At 44.5% G+C, this 19,885-nt stretch overlaps 1 protein-coding gene and 1 pseudogene across 1 annotated transcript in view; both read right to left on the minus strand.

Moving 5' to 3' along the window:
* The window catches only part of LOC137537713 (intestinal mucin-like protein), a 280,540-nt gene that overhangs the window by 70,100 nt on the left and 190,555 nt on the right, over positions 1–19,885 (minus strand). The window contains exons 6-7 of the mRNA XM_068259654.1: positions 11,166–11,340; positions 1,839–1,940 (exon numbers count right to left, since the gene is read on the minus strand). Of these exons, the coding sequence (XP_068115755.1) occupies positions 1,839–1,940; positions 11,166–11,340 (277 nt within the window). The remainder of the gene's footprint in view (positions 1–1,838; positions 1,941–11,165; positions 11,341–19,885) is intronic.
* LOC137539336 (U2 spliceosomal RNA) lies at positions 8,536–8,712 on the minus strand (annotated as a pseudogene).

Genomic DNA, 19,885 nt, shown 5'->3' on the forward strand with positions numbered 1-19,885 from the left:
TGGGGGGGGGGGGCAGTGTTATGCTGGGAATACACAGCTCGATTTTGAGCTGACAAGATGGTTAGATAGATCATTTCCGACATGTCCGATCACCGATCAGAGGAAATGCTCAGTATATAAGACTGTGAGTTAAGGACAGCATTCAGCTCTGATAGGGGCTAAATATGCTGACAGTTATGTGGGGCAGGGGCACTGTATATGTTTGATGCACAGCACTGTATATATGTATTCACTCCGGGCGAAGGCATTTAGCCGAAACATGTCAAGTTATTTTACATAGTTATTTTGTAAAATAACTCAACATGTTTCGGCTTTTGTACACTGTTTGCATGGTGTGATCCCCTTCTGTCCGTTAGACCTGTGTTTGGTGCAAGAGGGTGTGATCAGCAGGTCCTATTTGTGCATGTACTAGCTGTGCATAGGTGCTGGAGAGGAGATCCCTTTCCTCTCCACGACACATGCACATAGATGTACAATCTTTATCTGCCTGAAAGTGATCCATCCCAGTGATATGATACATATGTGACACAATAGTGTTAAACACCAATGCAGCTGTTTTTTGTTTTATAAATGCTGTACCTTTGATATACCTGATTTTAATAGAACTAATAAAAGTTATGTTTTAGTGCGCTAGGGGCCTAGCCCTGTTCAGGGAACACGTATCCCAAACATGGAGGAGGTAATGTTTTTTTTTTTTTTGGGGGGGGGGGGGGGGGTCGGGGCGTGTCCTGCTAAGGGGACAGGATACCTTTGTTGCATCAAAGGGACAATGGAAAGGAGCACGTACCATCAAATCTTGGGTTAACACCTCATTCCCTCAGCATGAAACATGGGTTGGTATTCCAGCATTACAATGACTAAAACACACGGCCAAGACAACAAAGCAGTGGCTTAAGGTCTTAGAGTGGCCTAGCCCATCTCCAGACCTTAATCCCATGCAGAATCTGCGGAAGTAGCTGAGTTGCCAAACATCAGCCTCAAAACCTACAAGAAACATCTGACCTCTGCGATTGCCAACAAGGGTTTTGCCACCAAGTATTAAGTCATCTTTTGACAGGAATACAAATGCTTATTTCACTCATTACAATGCATATCAATGTTTGACTTTGGAACACTGGGGTTTGAGGGTCTTTTTGTTGTTATTCTGTCTCTCGCAGCTACAATAACCTTACTATTAATCAATATGCATGTCATTTCTTGGTCAGAGGGCAAACAAAGCAAAACCAGCAGTAGGATTATGCTGAATCAAACAGCAGCAGTTATGTCCAAGTAGCCTGCCGTTAGCTAATTAATCTAAGCAGAGGATTGTTAGTGGTCATCCCTTGTTTGATAAAATAAAGCTAACACTTGGATAGTCTACTTACTTAACTTCCAGATTTAGGGCTTGATTCACAAAGCAGGGCTAACTGTTAGCACACTTGCGAAAAGCCCCTTATCCCGCCAAACGATGCTTAGGGCGCGCTAATTAGCGCTAATTACCACGATGCAACGTTTCGCGTGCACCGGACTTTGCGCGCGGCCTGATTCACCTTTCTGCGTGCAAACTACTTAGCACCCTAGTTAGCACGCCCAAAGCCTTTAGGCATGCTAACTAGGTTAGCACAGAATAGAGAATCAGGCCCTATATATTCATTTACTATTGGCATGCAATGACATAGCACTGACATTTGCAACACCAAAGCAAAGTAAAATCTGTGTACAGGTTTACTATTACTATGAATAGTAAATTACTGCCTTGCTTTATTATTAATATAGCAAAAAAAAATGTCTATTTTAATTTTCATTTGCTTTTTATTATTTTCCATATTCAAATAAAACTTTAATAAACTATAACTTACTGCAGTCAACAGTAACACAACAACCCTCTGTTGCAGTTCCTAAAATAGTCTTGTATCCCATCTGACAGGTTGGTGGAGGAGGGCACAGTGTAGGATCACATTCTGAGGTAAAACATGAAACAGAAATATATTACCAGTAAAACATTAGTCATCTTGTGTTCTAGAAATTGATATACTGAGGTTTTTAAACTTGTTAATAAAATGCATTTTAAGCCGCCAGAAAGCAAGAAAATACTCAAAAATAATTTTGATAGTACTTTTTTTCATATGCTTTTTGTTAGTTCTTTAGTTGAAGAGTGCTGGAAAGTTATTTTAAATTAAAGATGAAAAATTATCTCCTAGAAGAAAACTTAGGTGAAAAAGGGGAATTGCATATGGCCCCAGGGTTTTCTCCTATGGGTTTTCTCCAACAGTTGCATTGACGTCTTATCAGCTGTGTGAACAATAGCAAACAACTTTTTTGGGTTGTTTCAACTTGTTTCACAACAAAAGTTGTTTGATAATTGTGCTGCATAAAAGACCGCTGTTAAAGGGATACTGTAGGGGGGTCGGGGGAAAATGAGTTGAACTTACCTGGGGCTTCTAATGGTCCCCCGCAGACATCCTGTGCCCGCACAGCCACTCACCGATGCTCCGGCCCCGCCTCCGGTTCACTTCTAGAATTTCAGACTTTAAAGTCTGAAAACCACTGTGCCTGTGTTGCCGTGTCCTCGCTCCCGCTGATGTCACCAGGAGCGTACTGCGCAGACACAGACCCTACTAGGCCTGCGTAGTACGCTCCTGGTGACATCAGCGGGATCGGGGACACGGCAACGCAGGCGCAGTGGTTTTCAGACTTTAAAGTCTGAAATTCCAGAAGTGAACAGGAGGCGGGGCCGGAGCATCAGTGAGTGGCTGCGTGGGCACAGGATGTCTGTGGGGGACCATTAGAAGCCCGGGGTAAGTTCAACTCATTTTCCCCCGACCCCCTACACTACAGTATCCCTTTAAGCATGTGTATGAGGCTCTAGAGGCAGAGGATCAGCAGGATAGCCAGGCAAATTAATTGTTAAAAAATAAATAAATATGGCAGACTATATATCCCTCTCAGTTCAGTTGTCCTTTAAAGTGTACCTGTCTGGAAAAAAGTGCCCCAAGTGGTTACTCACCTCCATAGAGGGATAATCCTGTGGCTTCCCTGTCCTCCTTCACTGTCCCACTCTGAAAACTGTTGACAAACCCTTGTCGACAGCTCTTGCATTAACAGTCTGCTGCATTGAACACAGTGGCATATATGCAATTAACTTATTCTCCTGAGATTTCTCCTAGGAGATCATTTTAATCCTTTATTTAAAATAACTTTTCAACAGTTTATAACTGGAAAAGGACCAAAAAGTTTTGAAAATTACTATCAAAATTATTTTGAGTATTTTCATTTCTTGCTGGCAGTTTAAAAGACATTTGGACAGTGGATCTGAACTCTTGCACAGGACTGAAGAAATGTATTGTGAAATGCACCTTGTATGTATTTAGAGAGTTTGGCCTGTTCCGCCTCATTTATGTCTAATCACATGTTGTAATCTGATCTTTCCCCTGTGTCACATGACTGCTTATGGCAGAGATGGCAGATAAGGCCATTTGAAAGCACAGGAGGTTAACAATATGTCTGCTTCCATGAATCATAAAGTAGAAACAGTGTAAATGTATTTTAGGATTTGTATAAGGTGTAACAAAGAAATGTTTTTTTGTTGAAAGGTTATTATGCTCTTGCGTATCTTTAAGAGCAGAGAGGTGTCTTGAGTTCAGGACCGCTTTAACCCCTTCCCAGCTGCCTAAATGCCGATAGGCGCCGGGAAAGTGGCAGCCCCAGCGCCAAAAGGCAGGGGATTGCGTGCGCTGATGTGCGTGCATCCGTTCCGTCATCAGTCTACCAGCGGCGACTGCTGCTAGCAGACCGTGAAACAGCCATCTATTTACATTGTACATCTACTGCAGTGCTGCACTGGGGACAGCCGTGTCACTCGCCTGTCCCCTCTCATAGGCTGATGCCTATGAGAGAGGCTCACCCTGATTGGCTGTCAGGGGGAGGGAGGAGAGTAGTTAAAAAATAAATTAAAAAGACAAATTCATAAAAAATAGAAAATAAAAAAAACAAACAAATATTACATCAGTGACCAGAGCCCACCAACAGAAAGCTCTGTTGGTGGGCAGAAAAGACGGGGGGGGGGGGATTCACTTGCGTTGTAAGTGACATGGCTCTGCAGCAAGCAATTAAAGCTGCAGAGCACTACATTGTAAAAAATAGCCTAGTCACTAGGAAGGTGTAAGCCTGTGGTCCAGAAGCCTTCATGGGTCAACACAAAACAGAATAAAATATACATATGGGTTGATTTATTAATGTATATTGCACTGTTCAGTGCAAGGTAAATTGTAAAGCATGAGGTAAATGTAATGCTTGCCTGCTACGCATGCCGCAGGCACTGTACCGTGCGCTCTTAAGTTGCATTGCAGCGTGCACTCTTAAGTTGCAGGCGCAGGCACTGTAGCGTGCGCTCTTAAGTTGCATTGCAGCGTGCACTCTTAAGTTGCAGGCGCAGGCACTGTAGCGTGCGCTCTTAAGTTGCATCGCAGTGTGCGCTCTTAAGTTGCAGGCGCAGGCACTGTAGCGTGCGCTCTTAAGTTGCATTGCAGCGTGCGCTCTTAAGTTGCAGGCGCAGGCACTGTAGCGTGCGCTCTTAAGTTGCATCGCTACAGCAATACTTAGCTAGTGCAACTGCTACTACATAATGTAACGTAGTAGCGGCCACGCTAGTCAAGTATCATGGTCGTGGCACTGGACTAGCTTGCTTAAACACTTAAGTACCAGCGGTCTCTGCCCCCTTAAGGACCAGAGACCGCTGGTAAAATAACGACGGAATACCGACGAATCGCCCGCATACCCGCCGCAATCGCCATCACCGCCGCAATCCTCCTGACATCCACTTTGCCATCTCTATGACGGCAGAGTCATGTGAGCCGGTCAGGAGCCGCTTTCATTGGCTCCTGACCGTGTCTATCAATGTAAGCTAATGGGAGTGGCTTACATTGATAGACACGGCCAGGAGCCAATGAAATCGGCTCCTGACTGGCTCACATGGCTCTGCCGTCATAGAGACAGGCAGAGCCGTGAGCTGCAGCGAGAGACGTTAGGTTTGAGCGGCGCGATCGGCGGGGAGCGACGGAAACGGCGGACGCGCACTGTGGCGGTGATTGATATCTACGCCCTGCCAGTCAGGAGCCCACCAAAACAGGGCGAAGATTTTAATCACCATGGTCCTTAAAGAGAACCTGTACTGAGTAAAAATATTTAAAATAAACACATAAGGTAACTTCAAATGAACATTACATAGTTAGCTTGCCATCAGTTCCTTTCAGAAGCTCACCATTTTCTCCTGCCAATAATCCCTTCCAGTTCTGACAATATTTTGTCAGATCTGAAATATATCAGTTGCTGTCAATAAAATATCAGTTGCTGTCAGTTACAGCTGAGAGGAAAACTGATGTACCAGGTAATGTCCATGTTTCCCTATGGCTCAAGTGGGCGAAGTTACAGTTTAACTGTGTGCTGATCAGAAAGCTGTTATGGGTAATGGCCATTTTCAAAATGGAGGACGGAAAATTCCCTTGATCACAGTGAACAAACAGGACGCGGGAGAGGAGAAAGTCACTGAGAAATAGATTACATGGAAGGTAAGTATGACTTGTGTTTCCTTTTTTTGACTTTTAATTTTCAGTTCAGGTATTCTTTAAGTAATTAATTCACAATGAGCGGGCGCACCTTAGAGTGCATGATACGCCGCCGGCGGGGCACGTAGCGTGCAAGCGTTACATTTATCTCATGCTCTACAATTTACCTCACGCTAAACAGCGTGATATCTATTAATGAATCAACCCCATAATGTGGTATGGCACATAATGGGGTTGATTCACTAAAGCGTGATAACTGCTATCACAGCAGTTATCACATGATCTGCCGCGCACGGCAGTTGGCGTGCGCAAAACATTACTCTGCATGATAAACATGCTTGTTTCACGCCTATGATCGCACGCAAACATTCGTTTATCACGCGAAGTAATGTTTTGCTCGCGCAAACCCGCCGCGTGCGGCAGATCGCGTGATAACTGCAGTGATAGCAGTTATCACGCTTTAGTGAATCAACCCCAATGTGTCTTAGGGCAGGAACAGTTTGGGACAGCCGTGTGAATCATCTTGATTTGGCATTGGTTCAGCTTGTTATTGCTCTCCTTACCTGAAATGTCAGGACTGGCAGCACTGATAAACTGAATATTGGTAATTTATGCGGTTTACAAGACAAACCATTGTCAGTCTTAGACAATTCAATTGCTAGTGAGGATTAACTCTGCTAACAAGATTCAGCTGTGTAACAGCAACATTTCACCCTTATAGCATCATTATTCAGCTTTACTATTAAGATAAACTGATGAGATCAACTACTTGATCTCCTGAATTTTTAGACATCTTTACTTCAAAGGTCAGCAATTTAGGTTTCAAGATTTAACCATCTCGCTAGCATCTGCTGCTGGTCTTGGTTTATTAAAGGGAACCAGAGATGAACCATTCACACAAAATAAACATATCAGTTGATAGCTTGTAAAGAATAAATGCTCTACCCGATAATTTTGCCACTCTGGTGTGCCTTTTTGAGTGTTTTTTATCCATTATTCCTCCAGGAAATATCCAATATGGCCGCCGGCTCATATTCCTTTTGCTACCAGGTTATGAGGTGTTCTGGATGTGCTGTCTAGGCTATATGAGACTATAGACAAGCAGGGCTGCTGTAGGCTTTCATCTGTGTGCTTTCAACTTCATATTCTGGTATGCTGTGTGGCTGCCTGTAGGAAGTGTCTCTCATAGTAATGAAACTGCATACAGTAGATAATAATGATGACTGGCTGCACAGACAGAGCACACAGATCACACAGCCACACTTGTCTGTTAGACAGAGATTTTTCCTGCAGCAGCAGCCCCTCCCATGTCATCACAGCTCTCAGTATGTAAAGCAGGAAATCTGATCCAGGAGATGGAAGGCTTGGGCTTGAAAAGACTCCACAGAAGAGTGACTCAGCTATAATGATTCCAGGTCAAACCTCGACTGAATAGTCGGTGGATTCTTATCACAGTTGATAACAGATAGATTAGACTGAGAAGAATAAAACTAAAAGCAGGGTAGGTGTTTACTGTCATGTTCCCACTGATAAATGTAATAAAATACATGAGGGTGCTTCGTCTCTGGTTCTCTTTAAGCTTCCATACAGAGTAATGTTAACCTCCTTAGCGGTAACCCCGTGCTGGACACGGGGTAAGCCGCCGGAGGGTGCCGCTCAGGCCCTGCTGGGCCGATTTTCATAATTTTTTTTTTGCTGGACGCAGCTAGCACTTTGCTAGCTGCGCCAGCACCCCGATCGCCGCCGCTGCGCGCCCGATCGCCGCTATCCGGTGCGGCGCGCGGCTCCCCCCCCCAGACCCCTGCGCTGCCTGGCCAATCAGTGCCAGGCAGCGCCAAGGGGTGGATCGGGTCTCCCAATGACGTCCCGACGTCGCTGACGTCGGTGACGTCATCCCGCCCCGTCGCCATGGTGACGGGGGAAGCCCTCCAGGAAATCCTGTTCTTTGAACGGGATTTCCTGATCGCCTATCGCCGGAGGCGATCGGCGGGGCTGGGGGGATGCCGCTGAGCAGCGGCTATCATGTAGCGAGCCCTGGGCTCGCTACATGATTTAAAAAAATAAAATAAAAACTGCTGCGCTGCCCCCTGGCGGTATTTTTCATACCGCCAAGGGGGTTAACCTGCTGAACTAGTTTTTCCTCTGCTGTATGTTTATCAGAGTCACACACAAGTTTTTTTTAAAGAGATATGAAACAGACTTACTAACCCGAAGAAAGAAAGACAGACATTGATAGTATCTTGAAGGTAAAAGAGGACAAACTGGCACCAGTATGCAGCAGGAGTAAGGCTGTTCAGACCATTAGGAGTACAGGGTGCGTGCCCTTCAGTGAGGCAGTGCAGCAATGTGGAAGGGAAAAGCGAAGCACCACTCCCTTAAAAAAGTCCCCAGGGGACAAGTCCCCAGTGCCAGCAAGCTGACCCCGACCTTGCGGCCGGTGTTATAAAAATTCTGCACTCTTCCTAGCCAAAAGGCCGGGGAGCTGTGTTAGTTGGCTATGCATACGGGCAGTACAGAAGACCGTAGTACCTTACTCCGCCATGGGGTTTTCCAGGCCCCAGGCTTTTCAGGTACTCCTGGAGCGTCACTTCCAGGGGCAGTACACCTAAGCAAAGCCCTCAGCCCTTCAGCCTCAATGATGGTAGATCCATTCAGTCAGCCTCTGGGGAATTATGAACCGAGAACGGACACCTTTACTAGAAAATCGGAGGTTCGCCTCCCCCTCAATCGCTTATTCAAGGTGTCCTCCCCTGGGTAGATCAGGCCAGGGGTCCCAGTCAGGGTCGTAGCAATAGGGGTTTCAGAGGTAGCCACTGCATCGGGGCCCTTGGGCCAGAGGGGCCCCGAAGGGCCCCCCCTCAACTACAGTATTAGCTCTCTATTGATCCTGTGCTTATAATAATCACTTCAATAGATACTTTGAATAGTGGTAATCATTAACAAACTGTTCCCCATCTACTTCTTGCACCTCTGACACTGTAGTTGCCATTGGCAGGTTTTGGTGCTCCATATCAATTGCTATGTATAGAGCTCTTGGGGGGCCCCATTGTAAAACTTGCATCGGGGCCCACAACTCCTTAGCTACGCCACTGGTCCCAGTAACATGCCTCTCTGAGACTGATAAGAACAGATACTACACTTGATCTTAGCCAAAAGGCTGAGAAGCAATTGATGCTGCATGCTACATCTCTTCAGGTACTGTCTTTAGGTTTTTAGGTGCAACCGGGTCAGTGTTTTGTTATGGGCAGTCAAGGCCATACTTTTTGTGCCCTTAGGCTAACTCTCTTGATGCTCCCCTTCCATGTGCAGCAGCAGCCTTCCCATTTCATCTGCTGCTCTCTCTTCCAGGTGTAAAGTCTGTGTGCAGTAACCACTCTCTTCCATGTGTAACTTGCTCACTATATGCAGCTTCCCTTTTCCATTTGCAACCTCCTTTTTTACATGCTGCACCCCTTCTGTGAACAGTCATTCAGGGAAAACAATGGTCACAAAAAGCAGAGTTGAAGCACATGCTCTACATCTAGCAAGTAACAGTATTATGGTGTCATTTACAGTATAAAGACTCTGTGCGAAACCTTGGGGTGATCCTGGATGGAAATCTAAAACTAATACAGCAGATATCAGCTGTCGTCAAGTCTTCCTTCTTCCATCTAAGAAATATAGCGAAAATCAAACACCTTATCCCAGCCCTGGTTCATGCATTTGTATCCTCCCGCCTAGACTACTGCAACGCCCTGTTCATCGGATCTACAGATAAGGTTCTGCGCCCCTTACAGCTAGTACAGAATGCTGCAGCCAGACTCCTAGCCAATGCCCCCCGCAGCTCACACATCACCCCAGTACTGCAAACTCTTCACTGGTTGCCAGTAAAATGGAGAATCAATTTTAAGCTCTGCCTGCTGACATTCAAGGCTCTACACCACATGGGACCCAAATACATAGCGGATCTATTGGAACTTTATGCCCCTCCACGCACCCTCCGCTCTGCCAACAAGATAAAGCTGATTATTCCCAGGATACACTTAACATTTGGTGCTCGGGCCTTTTCCTACGCAGCCCCTACTCTATGGAACTCACTTCCACAATCAGTACGAGAGGCTCCCTCTCTGGACAGCTTTAAAAAAAAAGGCTAAAAACTCACCTCTTTTCCCTAGCCTTTGAGACTGCATAATGCAGGGTCACAGCGCTTTGAGTCCCAAGGGAGAAAAGCGCTATATAAATATTATTATTATTGTTATTTAACAATCATTTACTCAACAGATAAGATAAGCCACACTGATGATGATAACATAGACTACTTTTTTTAAGACTGCTCGCCAGTCATTGCCTCTTTTGAATGTAACAGGTGGGAGGTTTGAATGCATCTGAAGGATAACCTTTTCTGCTGACCAATGCCCATATTCTTTGCCTCAAGTGTACAGTGGCATTTTCTATTCTATCACGTCTATGTTTTCAGTGCATGTTTGTCACTTCTTTGTCCTTGTCCTTTCCTTACTGAGAGCTGTGTGCAATTGTTCTCTAGCTTCCTATGTTCTTTCGGTGACATAATTGTCTTCCTACAGTATGATGTATTTCTCATACTATTCTATCATTTCTCGTGTCATACAAGATATGAAATTAATCCTAAAAACCCCATCACATGCAACACCTTGAAATTCGCCTTTTCGTCTAAACATACATATTGTAGTTTCTCATGTAGCTTCTATGACTTCAATCTTAACAGCCAATTCACCTGCATATTTCTTCTTATCTGCTTTTAGGAACTTAAATCTGTGTATAAAAATCGCCATATTAGGCTTAAGGGCTGGGACCTACTACAGGCGCTTTGCGGCAATTGCCAAGTGCCTTGGATGTAGCGAATCACAGAAGTGCTGCAATTTCACTGTTATTCCTGGAGCGATTGCAACTTGGCTACTGTAAACCACTGATGCAATTGCTCTGTTATTGCTCCCAAAATGCTGCAAGCAACATTCTGCAATCGCAAAGCTGCTAGTGGGACCACCTCCATAGGGATCCACCGAAGAAGGCGCTTTGCTGATTGCCTCTGTATTTTAAGCTGTAAAACAAAGCAAAAATGATGACCCTTTGAACTTCGCTGCAGTAAAACCTTATTTCTGAACAGTTTTCTGCACTGTTTTCTGAACAGCCAAGAAACAAGCTGTCTCACTGTTTCTTGGCTGTTCAGAAAACAGGACTGTATTCCACCCAGTGGGTCCAATGGCTCAAATAAGCCCTTTTTGCATAGATAACATCTGAAGGTTTTTTTTTGGTTTTTTTTACTCTACCTTTACTGGAAAACAACATGAGATTATTTTCTTTGCTTCTAACGTTCTATTTATTTGCTGTACACATACAATGCAATATCTCATACGTTTATTTTCACTTCAGGTTTGCTTTAAATTCACATTCTTTAATTGTATATATACACCAGTTAAATAAAAGTTTCTAGCATAAGAAAAGATGACCACTCCCGTCTCCCTCTGAAAAGGGAGCATGTTTCTAGAATGAAGATGAATTTCATATTGCCGGTAGGCTAAAGATGTAGACAGTGTCACAGACCCCTGTATAACGTAGCATGTTAACCACTAATAAAATAATGTAATATAAAAAAATCCTACATACGACATTCAATTTGTGAGCAACACTGATCTTCAGTCTTCTTGGTATAAGGCTTCAAGCCAGGTTTTTTACATATACTGGAATCTAGGGGAGGGCATGTTACTGCATTGCAGAAAATCTGGATCAAGTCAAAGTCACAGAAACAGTTTTGGCAGTTCTCCGTCCATGTTTCTCCAGGCTAAAATATTTGAAGACAAAATAGAAATGAAGAGTTATGTAATTGATAAAACATTTGAGTTTATTTATAATTATTGGAGCTGAAATTCAGTTTTGTTTGGTTCTGATCTGTTAGGTTTGTCCGCTTGAAGAGACTCTGAAGTCTCAAAAAAAACCCAGTTCTTATTTCAGATTAACGTCCCAGCATACCCGCGGCTGAATGCTCACTATAACCCCCCGAAATATCTGGGCAAAAATCTACGACTTTCCTGGTCGTGGATTTTGCTGCTCTAAGGAGGCAGTGCTTTGGGCTGTTGCTCTGCCTCCATTCGCGTCCATCTGCGCTGATCGCCGCCTCTCCCTGCCCTTCTCAGTGAAAGAAGACTGAGAGGGGTGGGGAGAGGCAGAGATCAGCGCAGACAGACGTGAGTAGAGGCAGAGCAACAGCCCAAAGCTCTGCCTCTACACGGAAGCGCTGCCAAAATCTTCCCCAGGAGATTTTGGAGGGTTATAGTGAGCATTCAGCCACGGGGATGCGACATTTCAGGTGGGTCATTAATACTTAAATGGAATCTGAAATAAAAACTGGGTTCTTTTGAGACTTCAGAGTCTCTTTAAAATAACCCCTACTGCCTATTCCTCTCCTCTTTGGTGTTGATTTTGTGAGTGATATCATTAAAATCTAATGCTGGGTACACACGATGAGATTTCCCGTTCGATTCCCGGATCGATTCGATTAAATCAAACATGTTCGATTGGATTTCGATCGATTTTTTCATGATAGGTATGCAAAATCGACGGAAAAAACGATCGAAATCCAATCGAACATGTTTGATTTAATCGAATCGATCCGGGAATCGAACGGGAAATCTCATCGTGTGTACCCAGCATAATATAGTAACAAAGAGATTGTTTTACTAATGCTGATGAAAGCTGGAGGTCCAAACTAATACAACAAATTGGAAATAGATTTCTTTAACAAGTGTCCACTGTTCACTACTAGGTGAAAATATTTCCAGCTCTTTCTTGGGTCATGGAACAATATAGCGGGGGTTGTTGAAAGTCTAGTTAAAGGGAACCTAAACTGAGGATATGGATTTTTCCTTTTAAAATAAAAGCAGTTGCCTGACTCTCCTGCTGATCCTATGTCTCTAATATGTTTAGCCACAGCCCATTAACAAGCATGCAGATCAGGTGCTCTGACTGAAGTGCTCCGACTGAAGTGGATTAGCTGCATGCTTGCTTCCGTTGTGTGATTCAGCCACTAATGCAGCCAAAGAGATCAGCAGGACTGACAAGCAACTGGTATTGTTTAACCATTTCAGCCTACGGGGATTTTTCACCTTATGCATCGGAGCAATTTTCACCTCCCATTCATTCGCTAATAACTTTATCACTACTGATCACAATTTATTGATCTATATCTTGTTTTTTCCGCCACTAATTGGGCTTTCTGTGGGTGGTACATTTTGCTAAAAGCCACTTTACTGTAAATGCATTTTAACAGGATTAATAAAAAAAATGGAAAAAATTCATTATTTCTCAGTTTTTGGCCATTATAGCTTTAAAATAATCCATGGTACCATGATTAAAACCTATGTATTTTATTTGCCTGTATGTCTCGGTTATTAAACTGTTTAAATTTTGTCCCTATCACAATGTATGGCGCCAATATTTTATTTGGAAATAAAGGTGCATTGTTTCCGTTTTGCGCCCATCACTATTTACAAGCTTATAATTTAAAAAATGTTTGTAGTATACCCCTTTCAAATGCATATTTAAAAAGTTCAGACCCTTAGGTAACTATTTATGACTTTTTTTTTTCTATTAAAAATTTTATTTGAGGAATATTTTGGTGTGGGACATAAACAGTAAATTTTTAATGTTGCTATATGTGTAAATTGTAGTGTAAAAAAATGTGTAGATGTAGTTTTACTATTTGGCCACCTTCATTTTTGTTTTCCCTACTTGTACTTCTCGCTAAGCGGAAAATACAAGGGGGATGCTGAAATTTTTCCGGGCAGAAGAGCCGAAGCCTCATGGGTGAGCGCTTCGGTTTTTCTGTGGGGGACAGGGATCAGTGATCGGGAACCATGCTCCCTTTCACTGATCCCAGGGCTACCGGGGGAAACCGCGGGGACACGGGGGCGCGCCCGCAATCGCGTGCAGGAGCGGGGGAGCGCAGCAGAGCAGCTGCCCGGACGTGAGCTTCACGTCTGGGCAGCTGAAATGGTTAAAAGGAAACATCCATATCCTTCTCAGTTAAGATTCCCTTTAATTAGTAGTGTTGTGACTGGTGCTACGTGCATGCACTTACAGTGTGAACTTTTTAGGAAATCAAGTGTTGTTTGGTTAATCAAAAGTAAGTTTTTGCTGTGAGGGCACACATATAATGGTCACAGCAAAAATAACACAAACACAAATTAGTTAATTGATCACTATAGACAGCAGTTCGCTGCAGTGAGTACAGCTAGTTTGCTGTACATCCATCAAGCCAAACTGCAAGATATTCACCCAGCCCCCGATCCCTTGCCAGAACCCATCTGCCCATTCCCTATTTACTCATGGAATATGGCCTGACATCAGTGCAGTTTCTAGGTTAAACTGCTCTCAGGGCGAGTATCAAAAAATACGCCCCCCCCCCCCCCAAAAAAAAAAGAAAAGCAAAGCCAAAACGCTGCCAGCTGCACTTAGTTCGCTTCTGTCTGTTTTTTATCAGCACATCAATGTTACAGATTGTTACGCATTGCTGAAAAGCGGACAGAAGAGCACTAGTGTGTACAGGCCCTAAAGAGTTTGGGCCGCTGACACCGGTTCCACCTGTTCAGTGACGTGTTGTGGGCAAGCATTGCGTGAGGGGAGAAATCAACATACGTGGTGATTGGCTCCTGCCTGCAAGGAGAGGGGTGTTGGGGCAGGGATGCTGGAAGCTGCAGCCATACTACCAACTTTTTGAGATGAGAAGGAGGGACACTTTAAGACACACCCACGGCCAGATTTGTACTTTTTACCGCCCGAGGCCCTCTGTCACCAGATGCCCACACACCAATACACATATTCCAACCCCCCCCCCCCCCCCCACCACCACCACCACCTCAGCAGAAAAAGAACAGTACCTGAAACTTCAAAAGAAAGGTTTTTACATCCCACCGTTCCAGCACTGGGGCCCTCTTTGATCAAGTAGGTTTCTTCATAGCGCAAGCACGGGTGTGTGCGAGTGTATTTATAGTATGCATGCACAAGTAAGGTCGGTGCATGCCTAGTAGAACTAAGGCACTTGTGCAGAAAAAAACAATACAGTGCCAGACACTTGAAATAATAAGCTTCAGAAGACCGAGCTCTCTGCGACTTTAAAAGTCATGGAGCTCAATGGCTCTTTTGCATAGATAACAACTGGAGTTTCTTAACTCTTCCTGTACTGGAAAAAATATTAGACTCATGTCTCTGCTCCTAATGTTTTATTTCTTAGCTGTACTACACATACAAATCATTATATCATGTACAGTGGTTTGCAAAAATATTCGGCCCCCTTGAAGTTTTCCACATTTTGTTGTATTACTGCCACAAACATGAATCAATTTTATTGGAATTCCATGTGAAAGACCAATACAAAGTGGTGTACACGTGAGAAGTGAAACAAAAATCATACATGATTCCAAACATTTAAAAAAAAACAAAAACTGCATAGTGGGGTGTGCGTAATTATTCAGCCCCCTGAGTCAATACTTTGTAGAACCACCTTTTGCTGTAAATACAGCTGCCAGTCCCTTAGGGTATGTCTCTACCAGCTTTGCACATCTAGAGACTGAAATCCTTGCTCATTCTTCTTTGCAAAAATGCTCCAGCTCACTCAGATTAGATGGACAGTGTTTGTGAACAGCAGTTTTCAGATCTTGCCACAGATTCTCGATTGGATTTAGATCTGGACTTTGACTGGGCCATTCTAACACATGGATATATTTTGTTTTAAACCATTCCATTGTTGCCCTGGCTTTACGTTTAGGGTCGTTGTCCTGCTGGAAGGTGAACCTCCGCCCCAGTCTCAAGTCTTATGCAGACTCCAAGAGGTTTTCTTCCAAGATTGCCCTGTATTTGGCTCCATCCATCTTCCCATCAATGCCCTGTCCCTGTTGAAGAAAAGCACCCCCAGAGCATGATGCTGCCACCACTTTATTTGACAGTGGGGATGGTGTGTTCAGAATGATGTGCAGTGTTAGTTTTCTGCCACACATAGCGTTTTGCATTTTGGCCAAAGTTCCATTCCATCTGAATAGAGCACCTTCTTCCACATTTTTGCGGTGTCCCCCACATGGCTTGTGGCAAACTGAAAACGGGACTTCTTATGTTTTTCTGTTAACAATGTCTTTCTTCTTGCCACTCTTCCATAAAGGCACACTTTGTGCAGTGCACGGCTAATAGCTGTCCTATGGACAGATTCCCCCACCTGAGCTGTAGATCTCTGCAGCTTGTCCAGAGTCACCATGGGCCTCTTGACTGCATTTCTGATCAGTGCTCTCCTTGTTCTGCCTGTGAGTTTATGTGGATGGCCTTGTCTTGGTAGGTGTACAGTTGTGTCATACTCCTTCCATTTCTGAATGATCACTTGAACAGTGCTCCGTGGGATGTTCAAGGCTTTGGAAATCTTTTTGTAGCCTAAGCCTGCTTTAAATTTCTCAGTAACTTTATTCCGGACCTGTCTGGTGTGTTCTTTGGACTTCATGGTGTTGTTGCTCCCAATATTCTCTTAGACAACCTCTGAGGCTGTCACAGAGCAGCTGTATTTGTACTGACATTAGATTACACACAGGTGCACTCTATTTAGTCATTAGCACTCATCAGGCAATGTCTATGGGCAACTGACTGCACTCAGACCAAAGGGGGCTGAATAATTACGCACACCCCACTTTGCAGTTATTTATTTGTAAAAAATGTTTGAATTATGTATGACTTTCATTCCACTTCTCACATGTACACCACTTTGTATTGGTCTGTCACGTGGTATTCCAATTAAATTGATTCATGTTTGTGGCAGTAATGTGACAAAATGTGGAAGACTTCAAGGGGGCTGAATACTTTTGTAAACTACTGTATATAATGTAGTGATCATATATCACTACATACATGTAGTGTATGTATCGTAGTCTAGGGCCAATTTTAGGAGGAAGCCAATTAACTTATCTGTATGTATTTGAGATGTGGGAGGAAACCAGAATGCCCAGAGGAAACCCACACATGGAGAACATACAAACTCTGTGCAGATAGTGCCCTGGCTGAGATTCGAGCCGGGAACCCAGCGGTGCTATCCACTATGCCACTCTGCTGCCTAGTTTTGCAGTTTATTGTAATCCTGGTTTATGGAGATAGCATTTGCACTTTTTATTTATGACTATGTTATGCAGTTATTGTCACTTTATTGCAGTATCCATTTAACACATCTATTTGGATTACCTATCTGCACTGCATTAATTACGCACTCTTCTGCCTAATACTGACCTCTCTTCTGCCTAATGGTGGTCATTAATATAAACCTGAGACAAAGGATAAAAGAAGTATACACACCTAGGGATTCCTGTAACCTCCTTTATGCTGATACGTCCCTTGCCATCCTCCTTCGCCTCGTTCCTCCGCAATCCAGCCCGGCAACTTCGGGAGTCAGGGCTTACTGCGCATGTGCGGCCCTTTCCGCTCCTGTTGCCGGGAGGGTTCTACTGCAGAGGCGCAGAACGGTCTGGTTTGATTGCAATATTGATAGGAAATGGTCATTCGGACCCACTAATGGAAAAAAAGCTTCTATGCAGTTTTGCAATTTGATTAATGGAATCGATACATTTTTTGGATCATTTCATCAATCTGATGAGATTGGTAGCAGGGTTACTTCTGTTAGTGATCGTGAATGATAATTTCCGAACAATATTATGATCAAATCAAATGGTCGATCGTCCGTAATATTGTTAATGGCCACCTTGACACTAACCTCCCCTCTTTCCTTTGCCTAATACTTACTTCTTTTGCATATGCACATACTGTAAGCTGTTTTGAAGTGTAATCTCACTTATTAGATCACCCACCCTGCCTTTCTTAGGCTTGTGTGAGCCTCTCCTTTCCATGGTTTCTACTTTCTAGCTATGCCCCGTAGTTTTTGAGAAAACCTATTTTAAAAAATTCAAAGAAAAAATGTTTTTTGAACTAAATAAAAACATTTTGCTGTAGTAGACTATACAATACAACACATTCTGAATGCACATTTTATACACTTTAAAGCGAAACAAAAGAACTATAAAAAAAACAAAGTGTTTCACTTATCTGGGGCTTCCGCCAGCCCCTTGCAGCGTTCCTGGCCTGCGCCGATCCTCCACGATCCTCCGTTCTCCATCCACTAGCTAGTTTCGTTACCGGCGACCTGTAGGTCGACGGCAACTGCACCTGCGTGCCCCCGGGTCACGTGTACCTTTCTTCGCATTCCAGCCAAAAATAGCGCCCTGTGCTGCAGGATGTTATAGTGGGTGGGAACGTGAAGAAAGCTATGTGTGGCTCGGGGGCGCACAGTTGCCATCAACTTACAAATCGATGCTAAGAAAACTAGCTGGCAGAGGGAGAACCGAGGATCGTGGAGAAGCGGCACGGGACAGGCGCAGTTGCCTTCGACATACAAGTAGATGGTAATGAAACTATCTGGCGGCGGGAGAACGGAGGATCGTGGAGGATCGGCGCGGGACAGGAAGGCTGCAAGGGGCTGGCAGTGAAACACTTTGTTTTTTATAGTACTTCAGTTCCACTTTAAAGCAAACCTGTAATCCAGCATCAAAACCTTTTGGAAATTTGCATGGATTACGTGAAAACAATTACAATTCCAAAATCGTAATTAAGTGTAATCGTAATTGCGAAATTTTCTTTTAGGATTTTGCATTAGCAAAAATATCACATTATGATCATCACTAGAATAGAAGGAGGCGCAAAGGAGGGCAGGGGGCAGAGGTGGTACAGAGAGACACAGTGGAGGCAAAGGTGTCACAGAGGGGGACACTGAGGGAACAGGGGGCCAGAAGTGACACAGTGGGGGGCAGAGGTGGCACAGATGGGGACACTGCAGGCACAGGGGGACAGAGGTGACACAGAGGGGGACACTGAAGGCACAGGGGAGGTACAGGGGACAGAGAGCAGGGGCAAACTCAGGATTTTCAAGGGGGGGGATTCCTGAAAGGTCTCCCTCGGCCACGCACAATACAGTATAATAATATGGTAGGACATCATGCTGGGTACACATAATGCAATTTCCTGTCCAATTGACAGGATCTGACAATTATTTCCTAAATGGCCGATCTGCTCCCAATCAACAACAGGATCGATCAGGAGCAGCTTGGATACAGATAATAATGAGGACAGCCGACAAGTTCCCCAGAGCTGCTCCATGCTCTGTACACATGCTGCTGCTACATCTAAAGTCAACTGTAGCAGGGAAACAAAAGGGGCAGTGCTGTAAGTTGCAGGATGCCTGCAGATATTGTGGTGTCTCAACTTGTGCTTTTCCTCAGACACTGCATTGGCCCTGGTCTGAGGGGGGATTCTGGGCAGCTGTAATCCCCCCCCCCCCTAGTTTGACTATGGAGAGGGAACAGTATTCCGACTTAAAGAGAGTCTGAAGCGAGAATAAATCTTGCTTCAGACCTCATAGTTAGCAGGAGCATGTGTGCCCCTGCTAAAACGCCGCTATCCCGCGGCTTAACGGGCGTCCCTTCACCCCCAAATCCCCTCCGTACAGCGAGGGAGCGCTTCCGCATTGGGGCAGGGTTAACCGCCGCACCCCTGCCCCATGCGCGTCTGTCAGACGCGTATCTCCGCCTCTCCCCGGGGGGAGAGGCGGCGATGCGCGTCTGATAGACGCGACTGGAGGCAGGGCTGCAGCCGTTAGCCCTGCCTCCAGGAAACAATATTTCACGACCAACTTGCGACCAAGTCTTGCGGGGGTGGGTTTGGGGGGTGAAGGGACCCCCATTTAGCTGCGGGATAGCTGCGTTTTAGCAGGGGCACACATGCCCCTGCTAACTATGAGCTCTGAAGCGAGATTTATTCTCGCTTCAGAGTCTCTTTAAGAATGGATTCAGGTTAAGAACGAGCTTATAGTCCCTATCTCGTTGGTTAACTGGAGCCTACCTGTATTATGTTTAAGCAGAAACCCACTTAACATGCATTTGAGGGAACCCAACAATATTTTTTACAATGTATTTGGGAATCTGTTCAATTGATTACATTATTGTATGCCTAATTTGATGTATTGGGCAAGTTCCTGTGATCCTGTGATATTGATCCTGTGATATTGGTCTTTAGCTTTAAAGAGAACCCAAGGTGGATTTTCTAAAAATAATAGGACACAGAGGCATGTTCTCTGCACAATGACATGCCTCTGTGTCCTTCTATTGCCTCTGCCAGTCCCTCCCAAAAAATAGCGCCAGGCTAGCGACAGTCTGATTGTCGCTAGCCTTCTGTTTACCTGGCATTTGTAAACCAGCTTTGCTTCCCCGCCTCCTCTATTTCATGGCTCTCCTGCCTCTGTCAGCTTCCTCCAATCA

The sequence above is a fragment of the Hyperolius riggenbachi genome, chromosome 11 (assembly GCF_040937935.1).
Source record: "Hyperolius riggenbachi isolate aHypRig1 chromosome 11, aHypRig1.pri, whole genome shotgun sequence".
NCBI lineage: Eukaryota > Metazoa > Chordata > Amphibia > Anura > Hyperoliidae > Hyperolius > Hyperolius riggenbachi.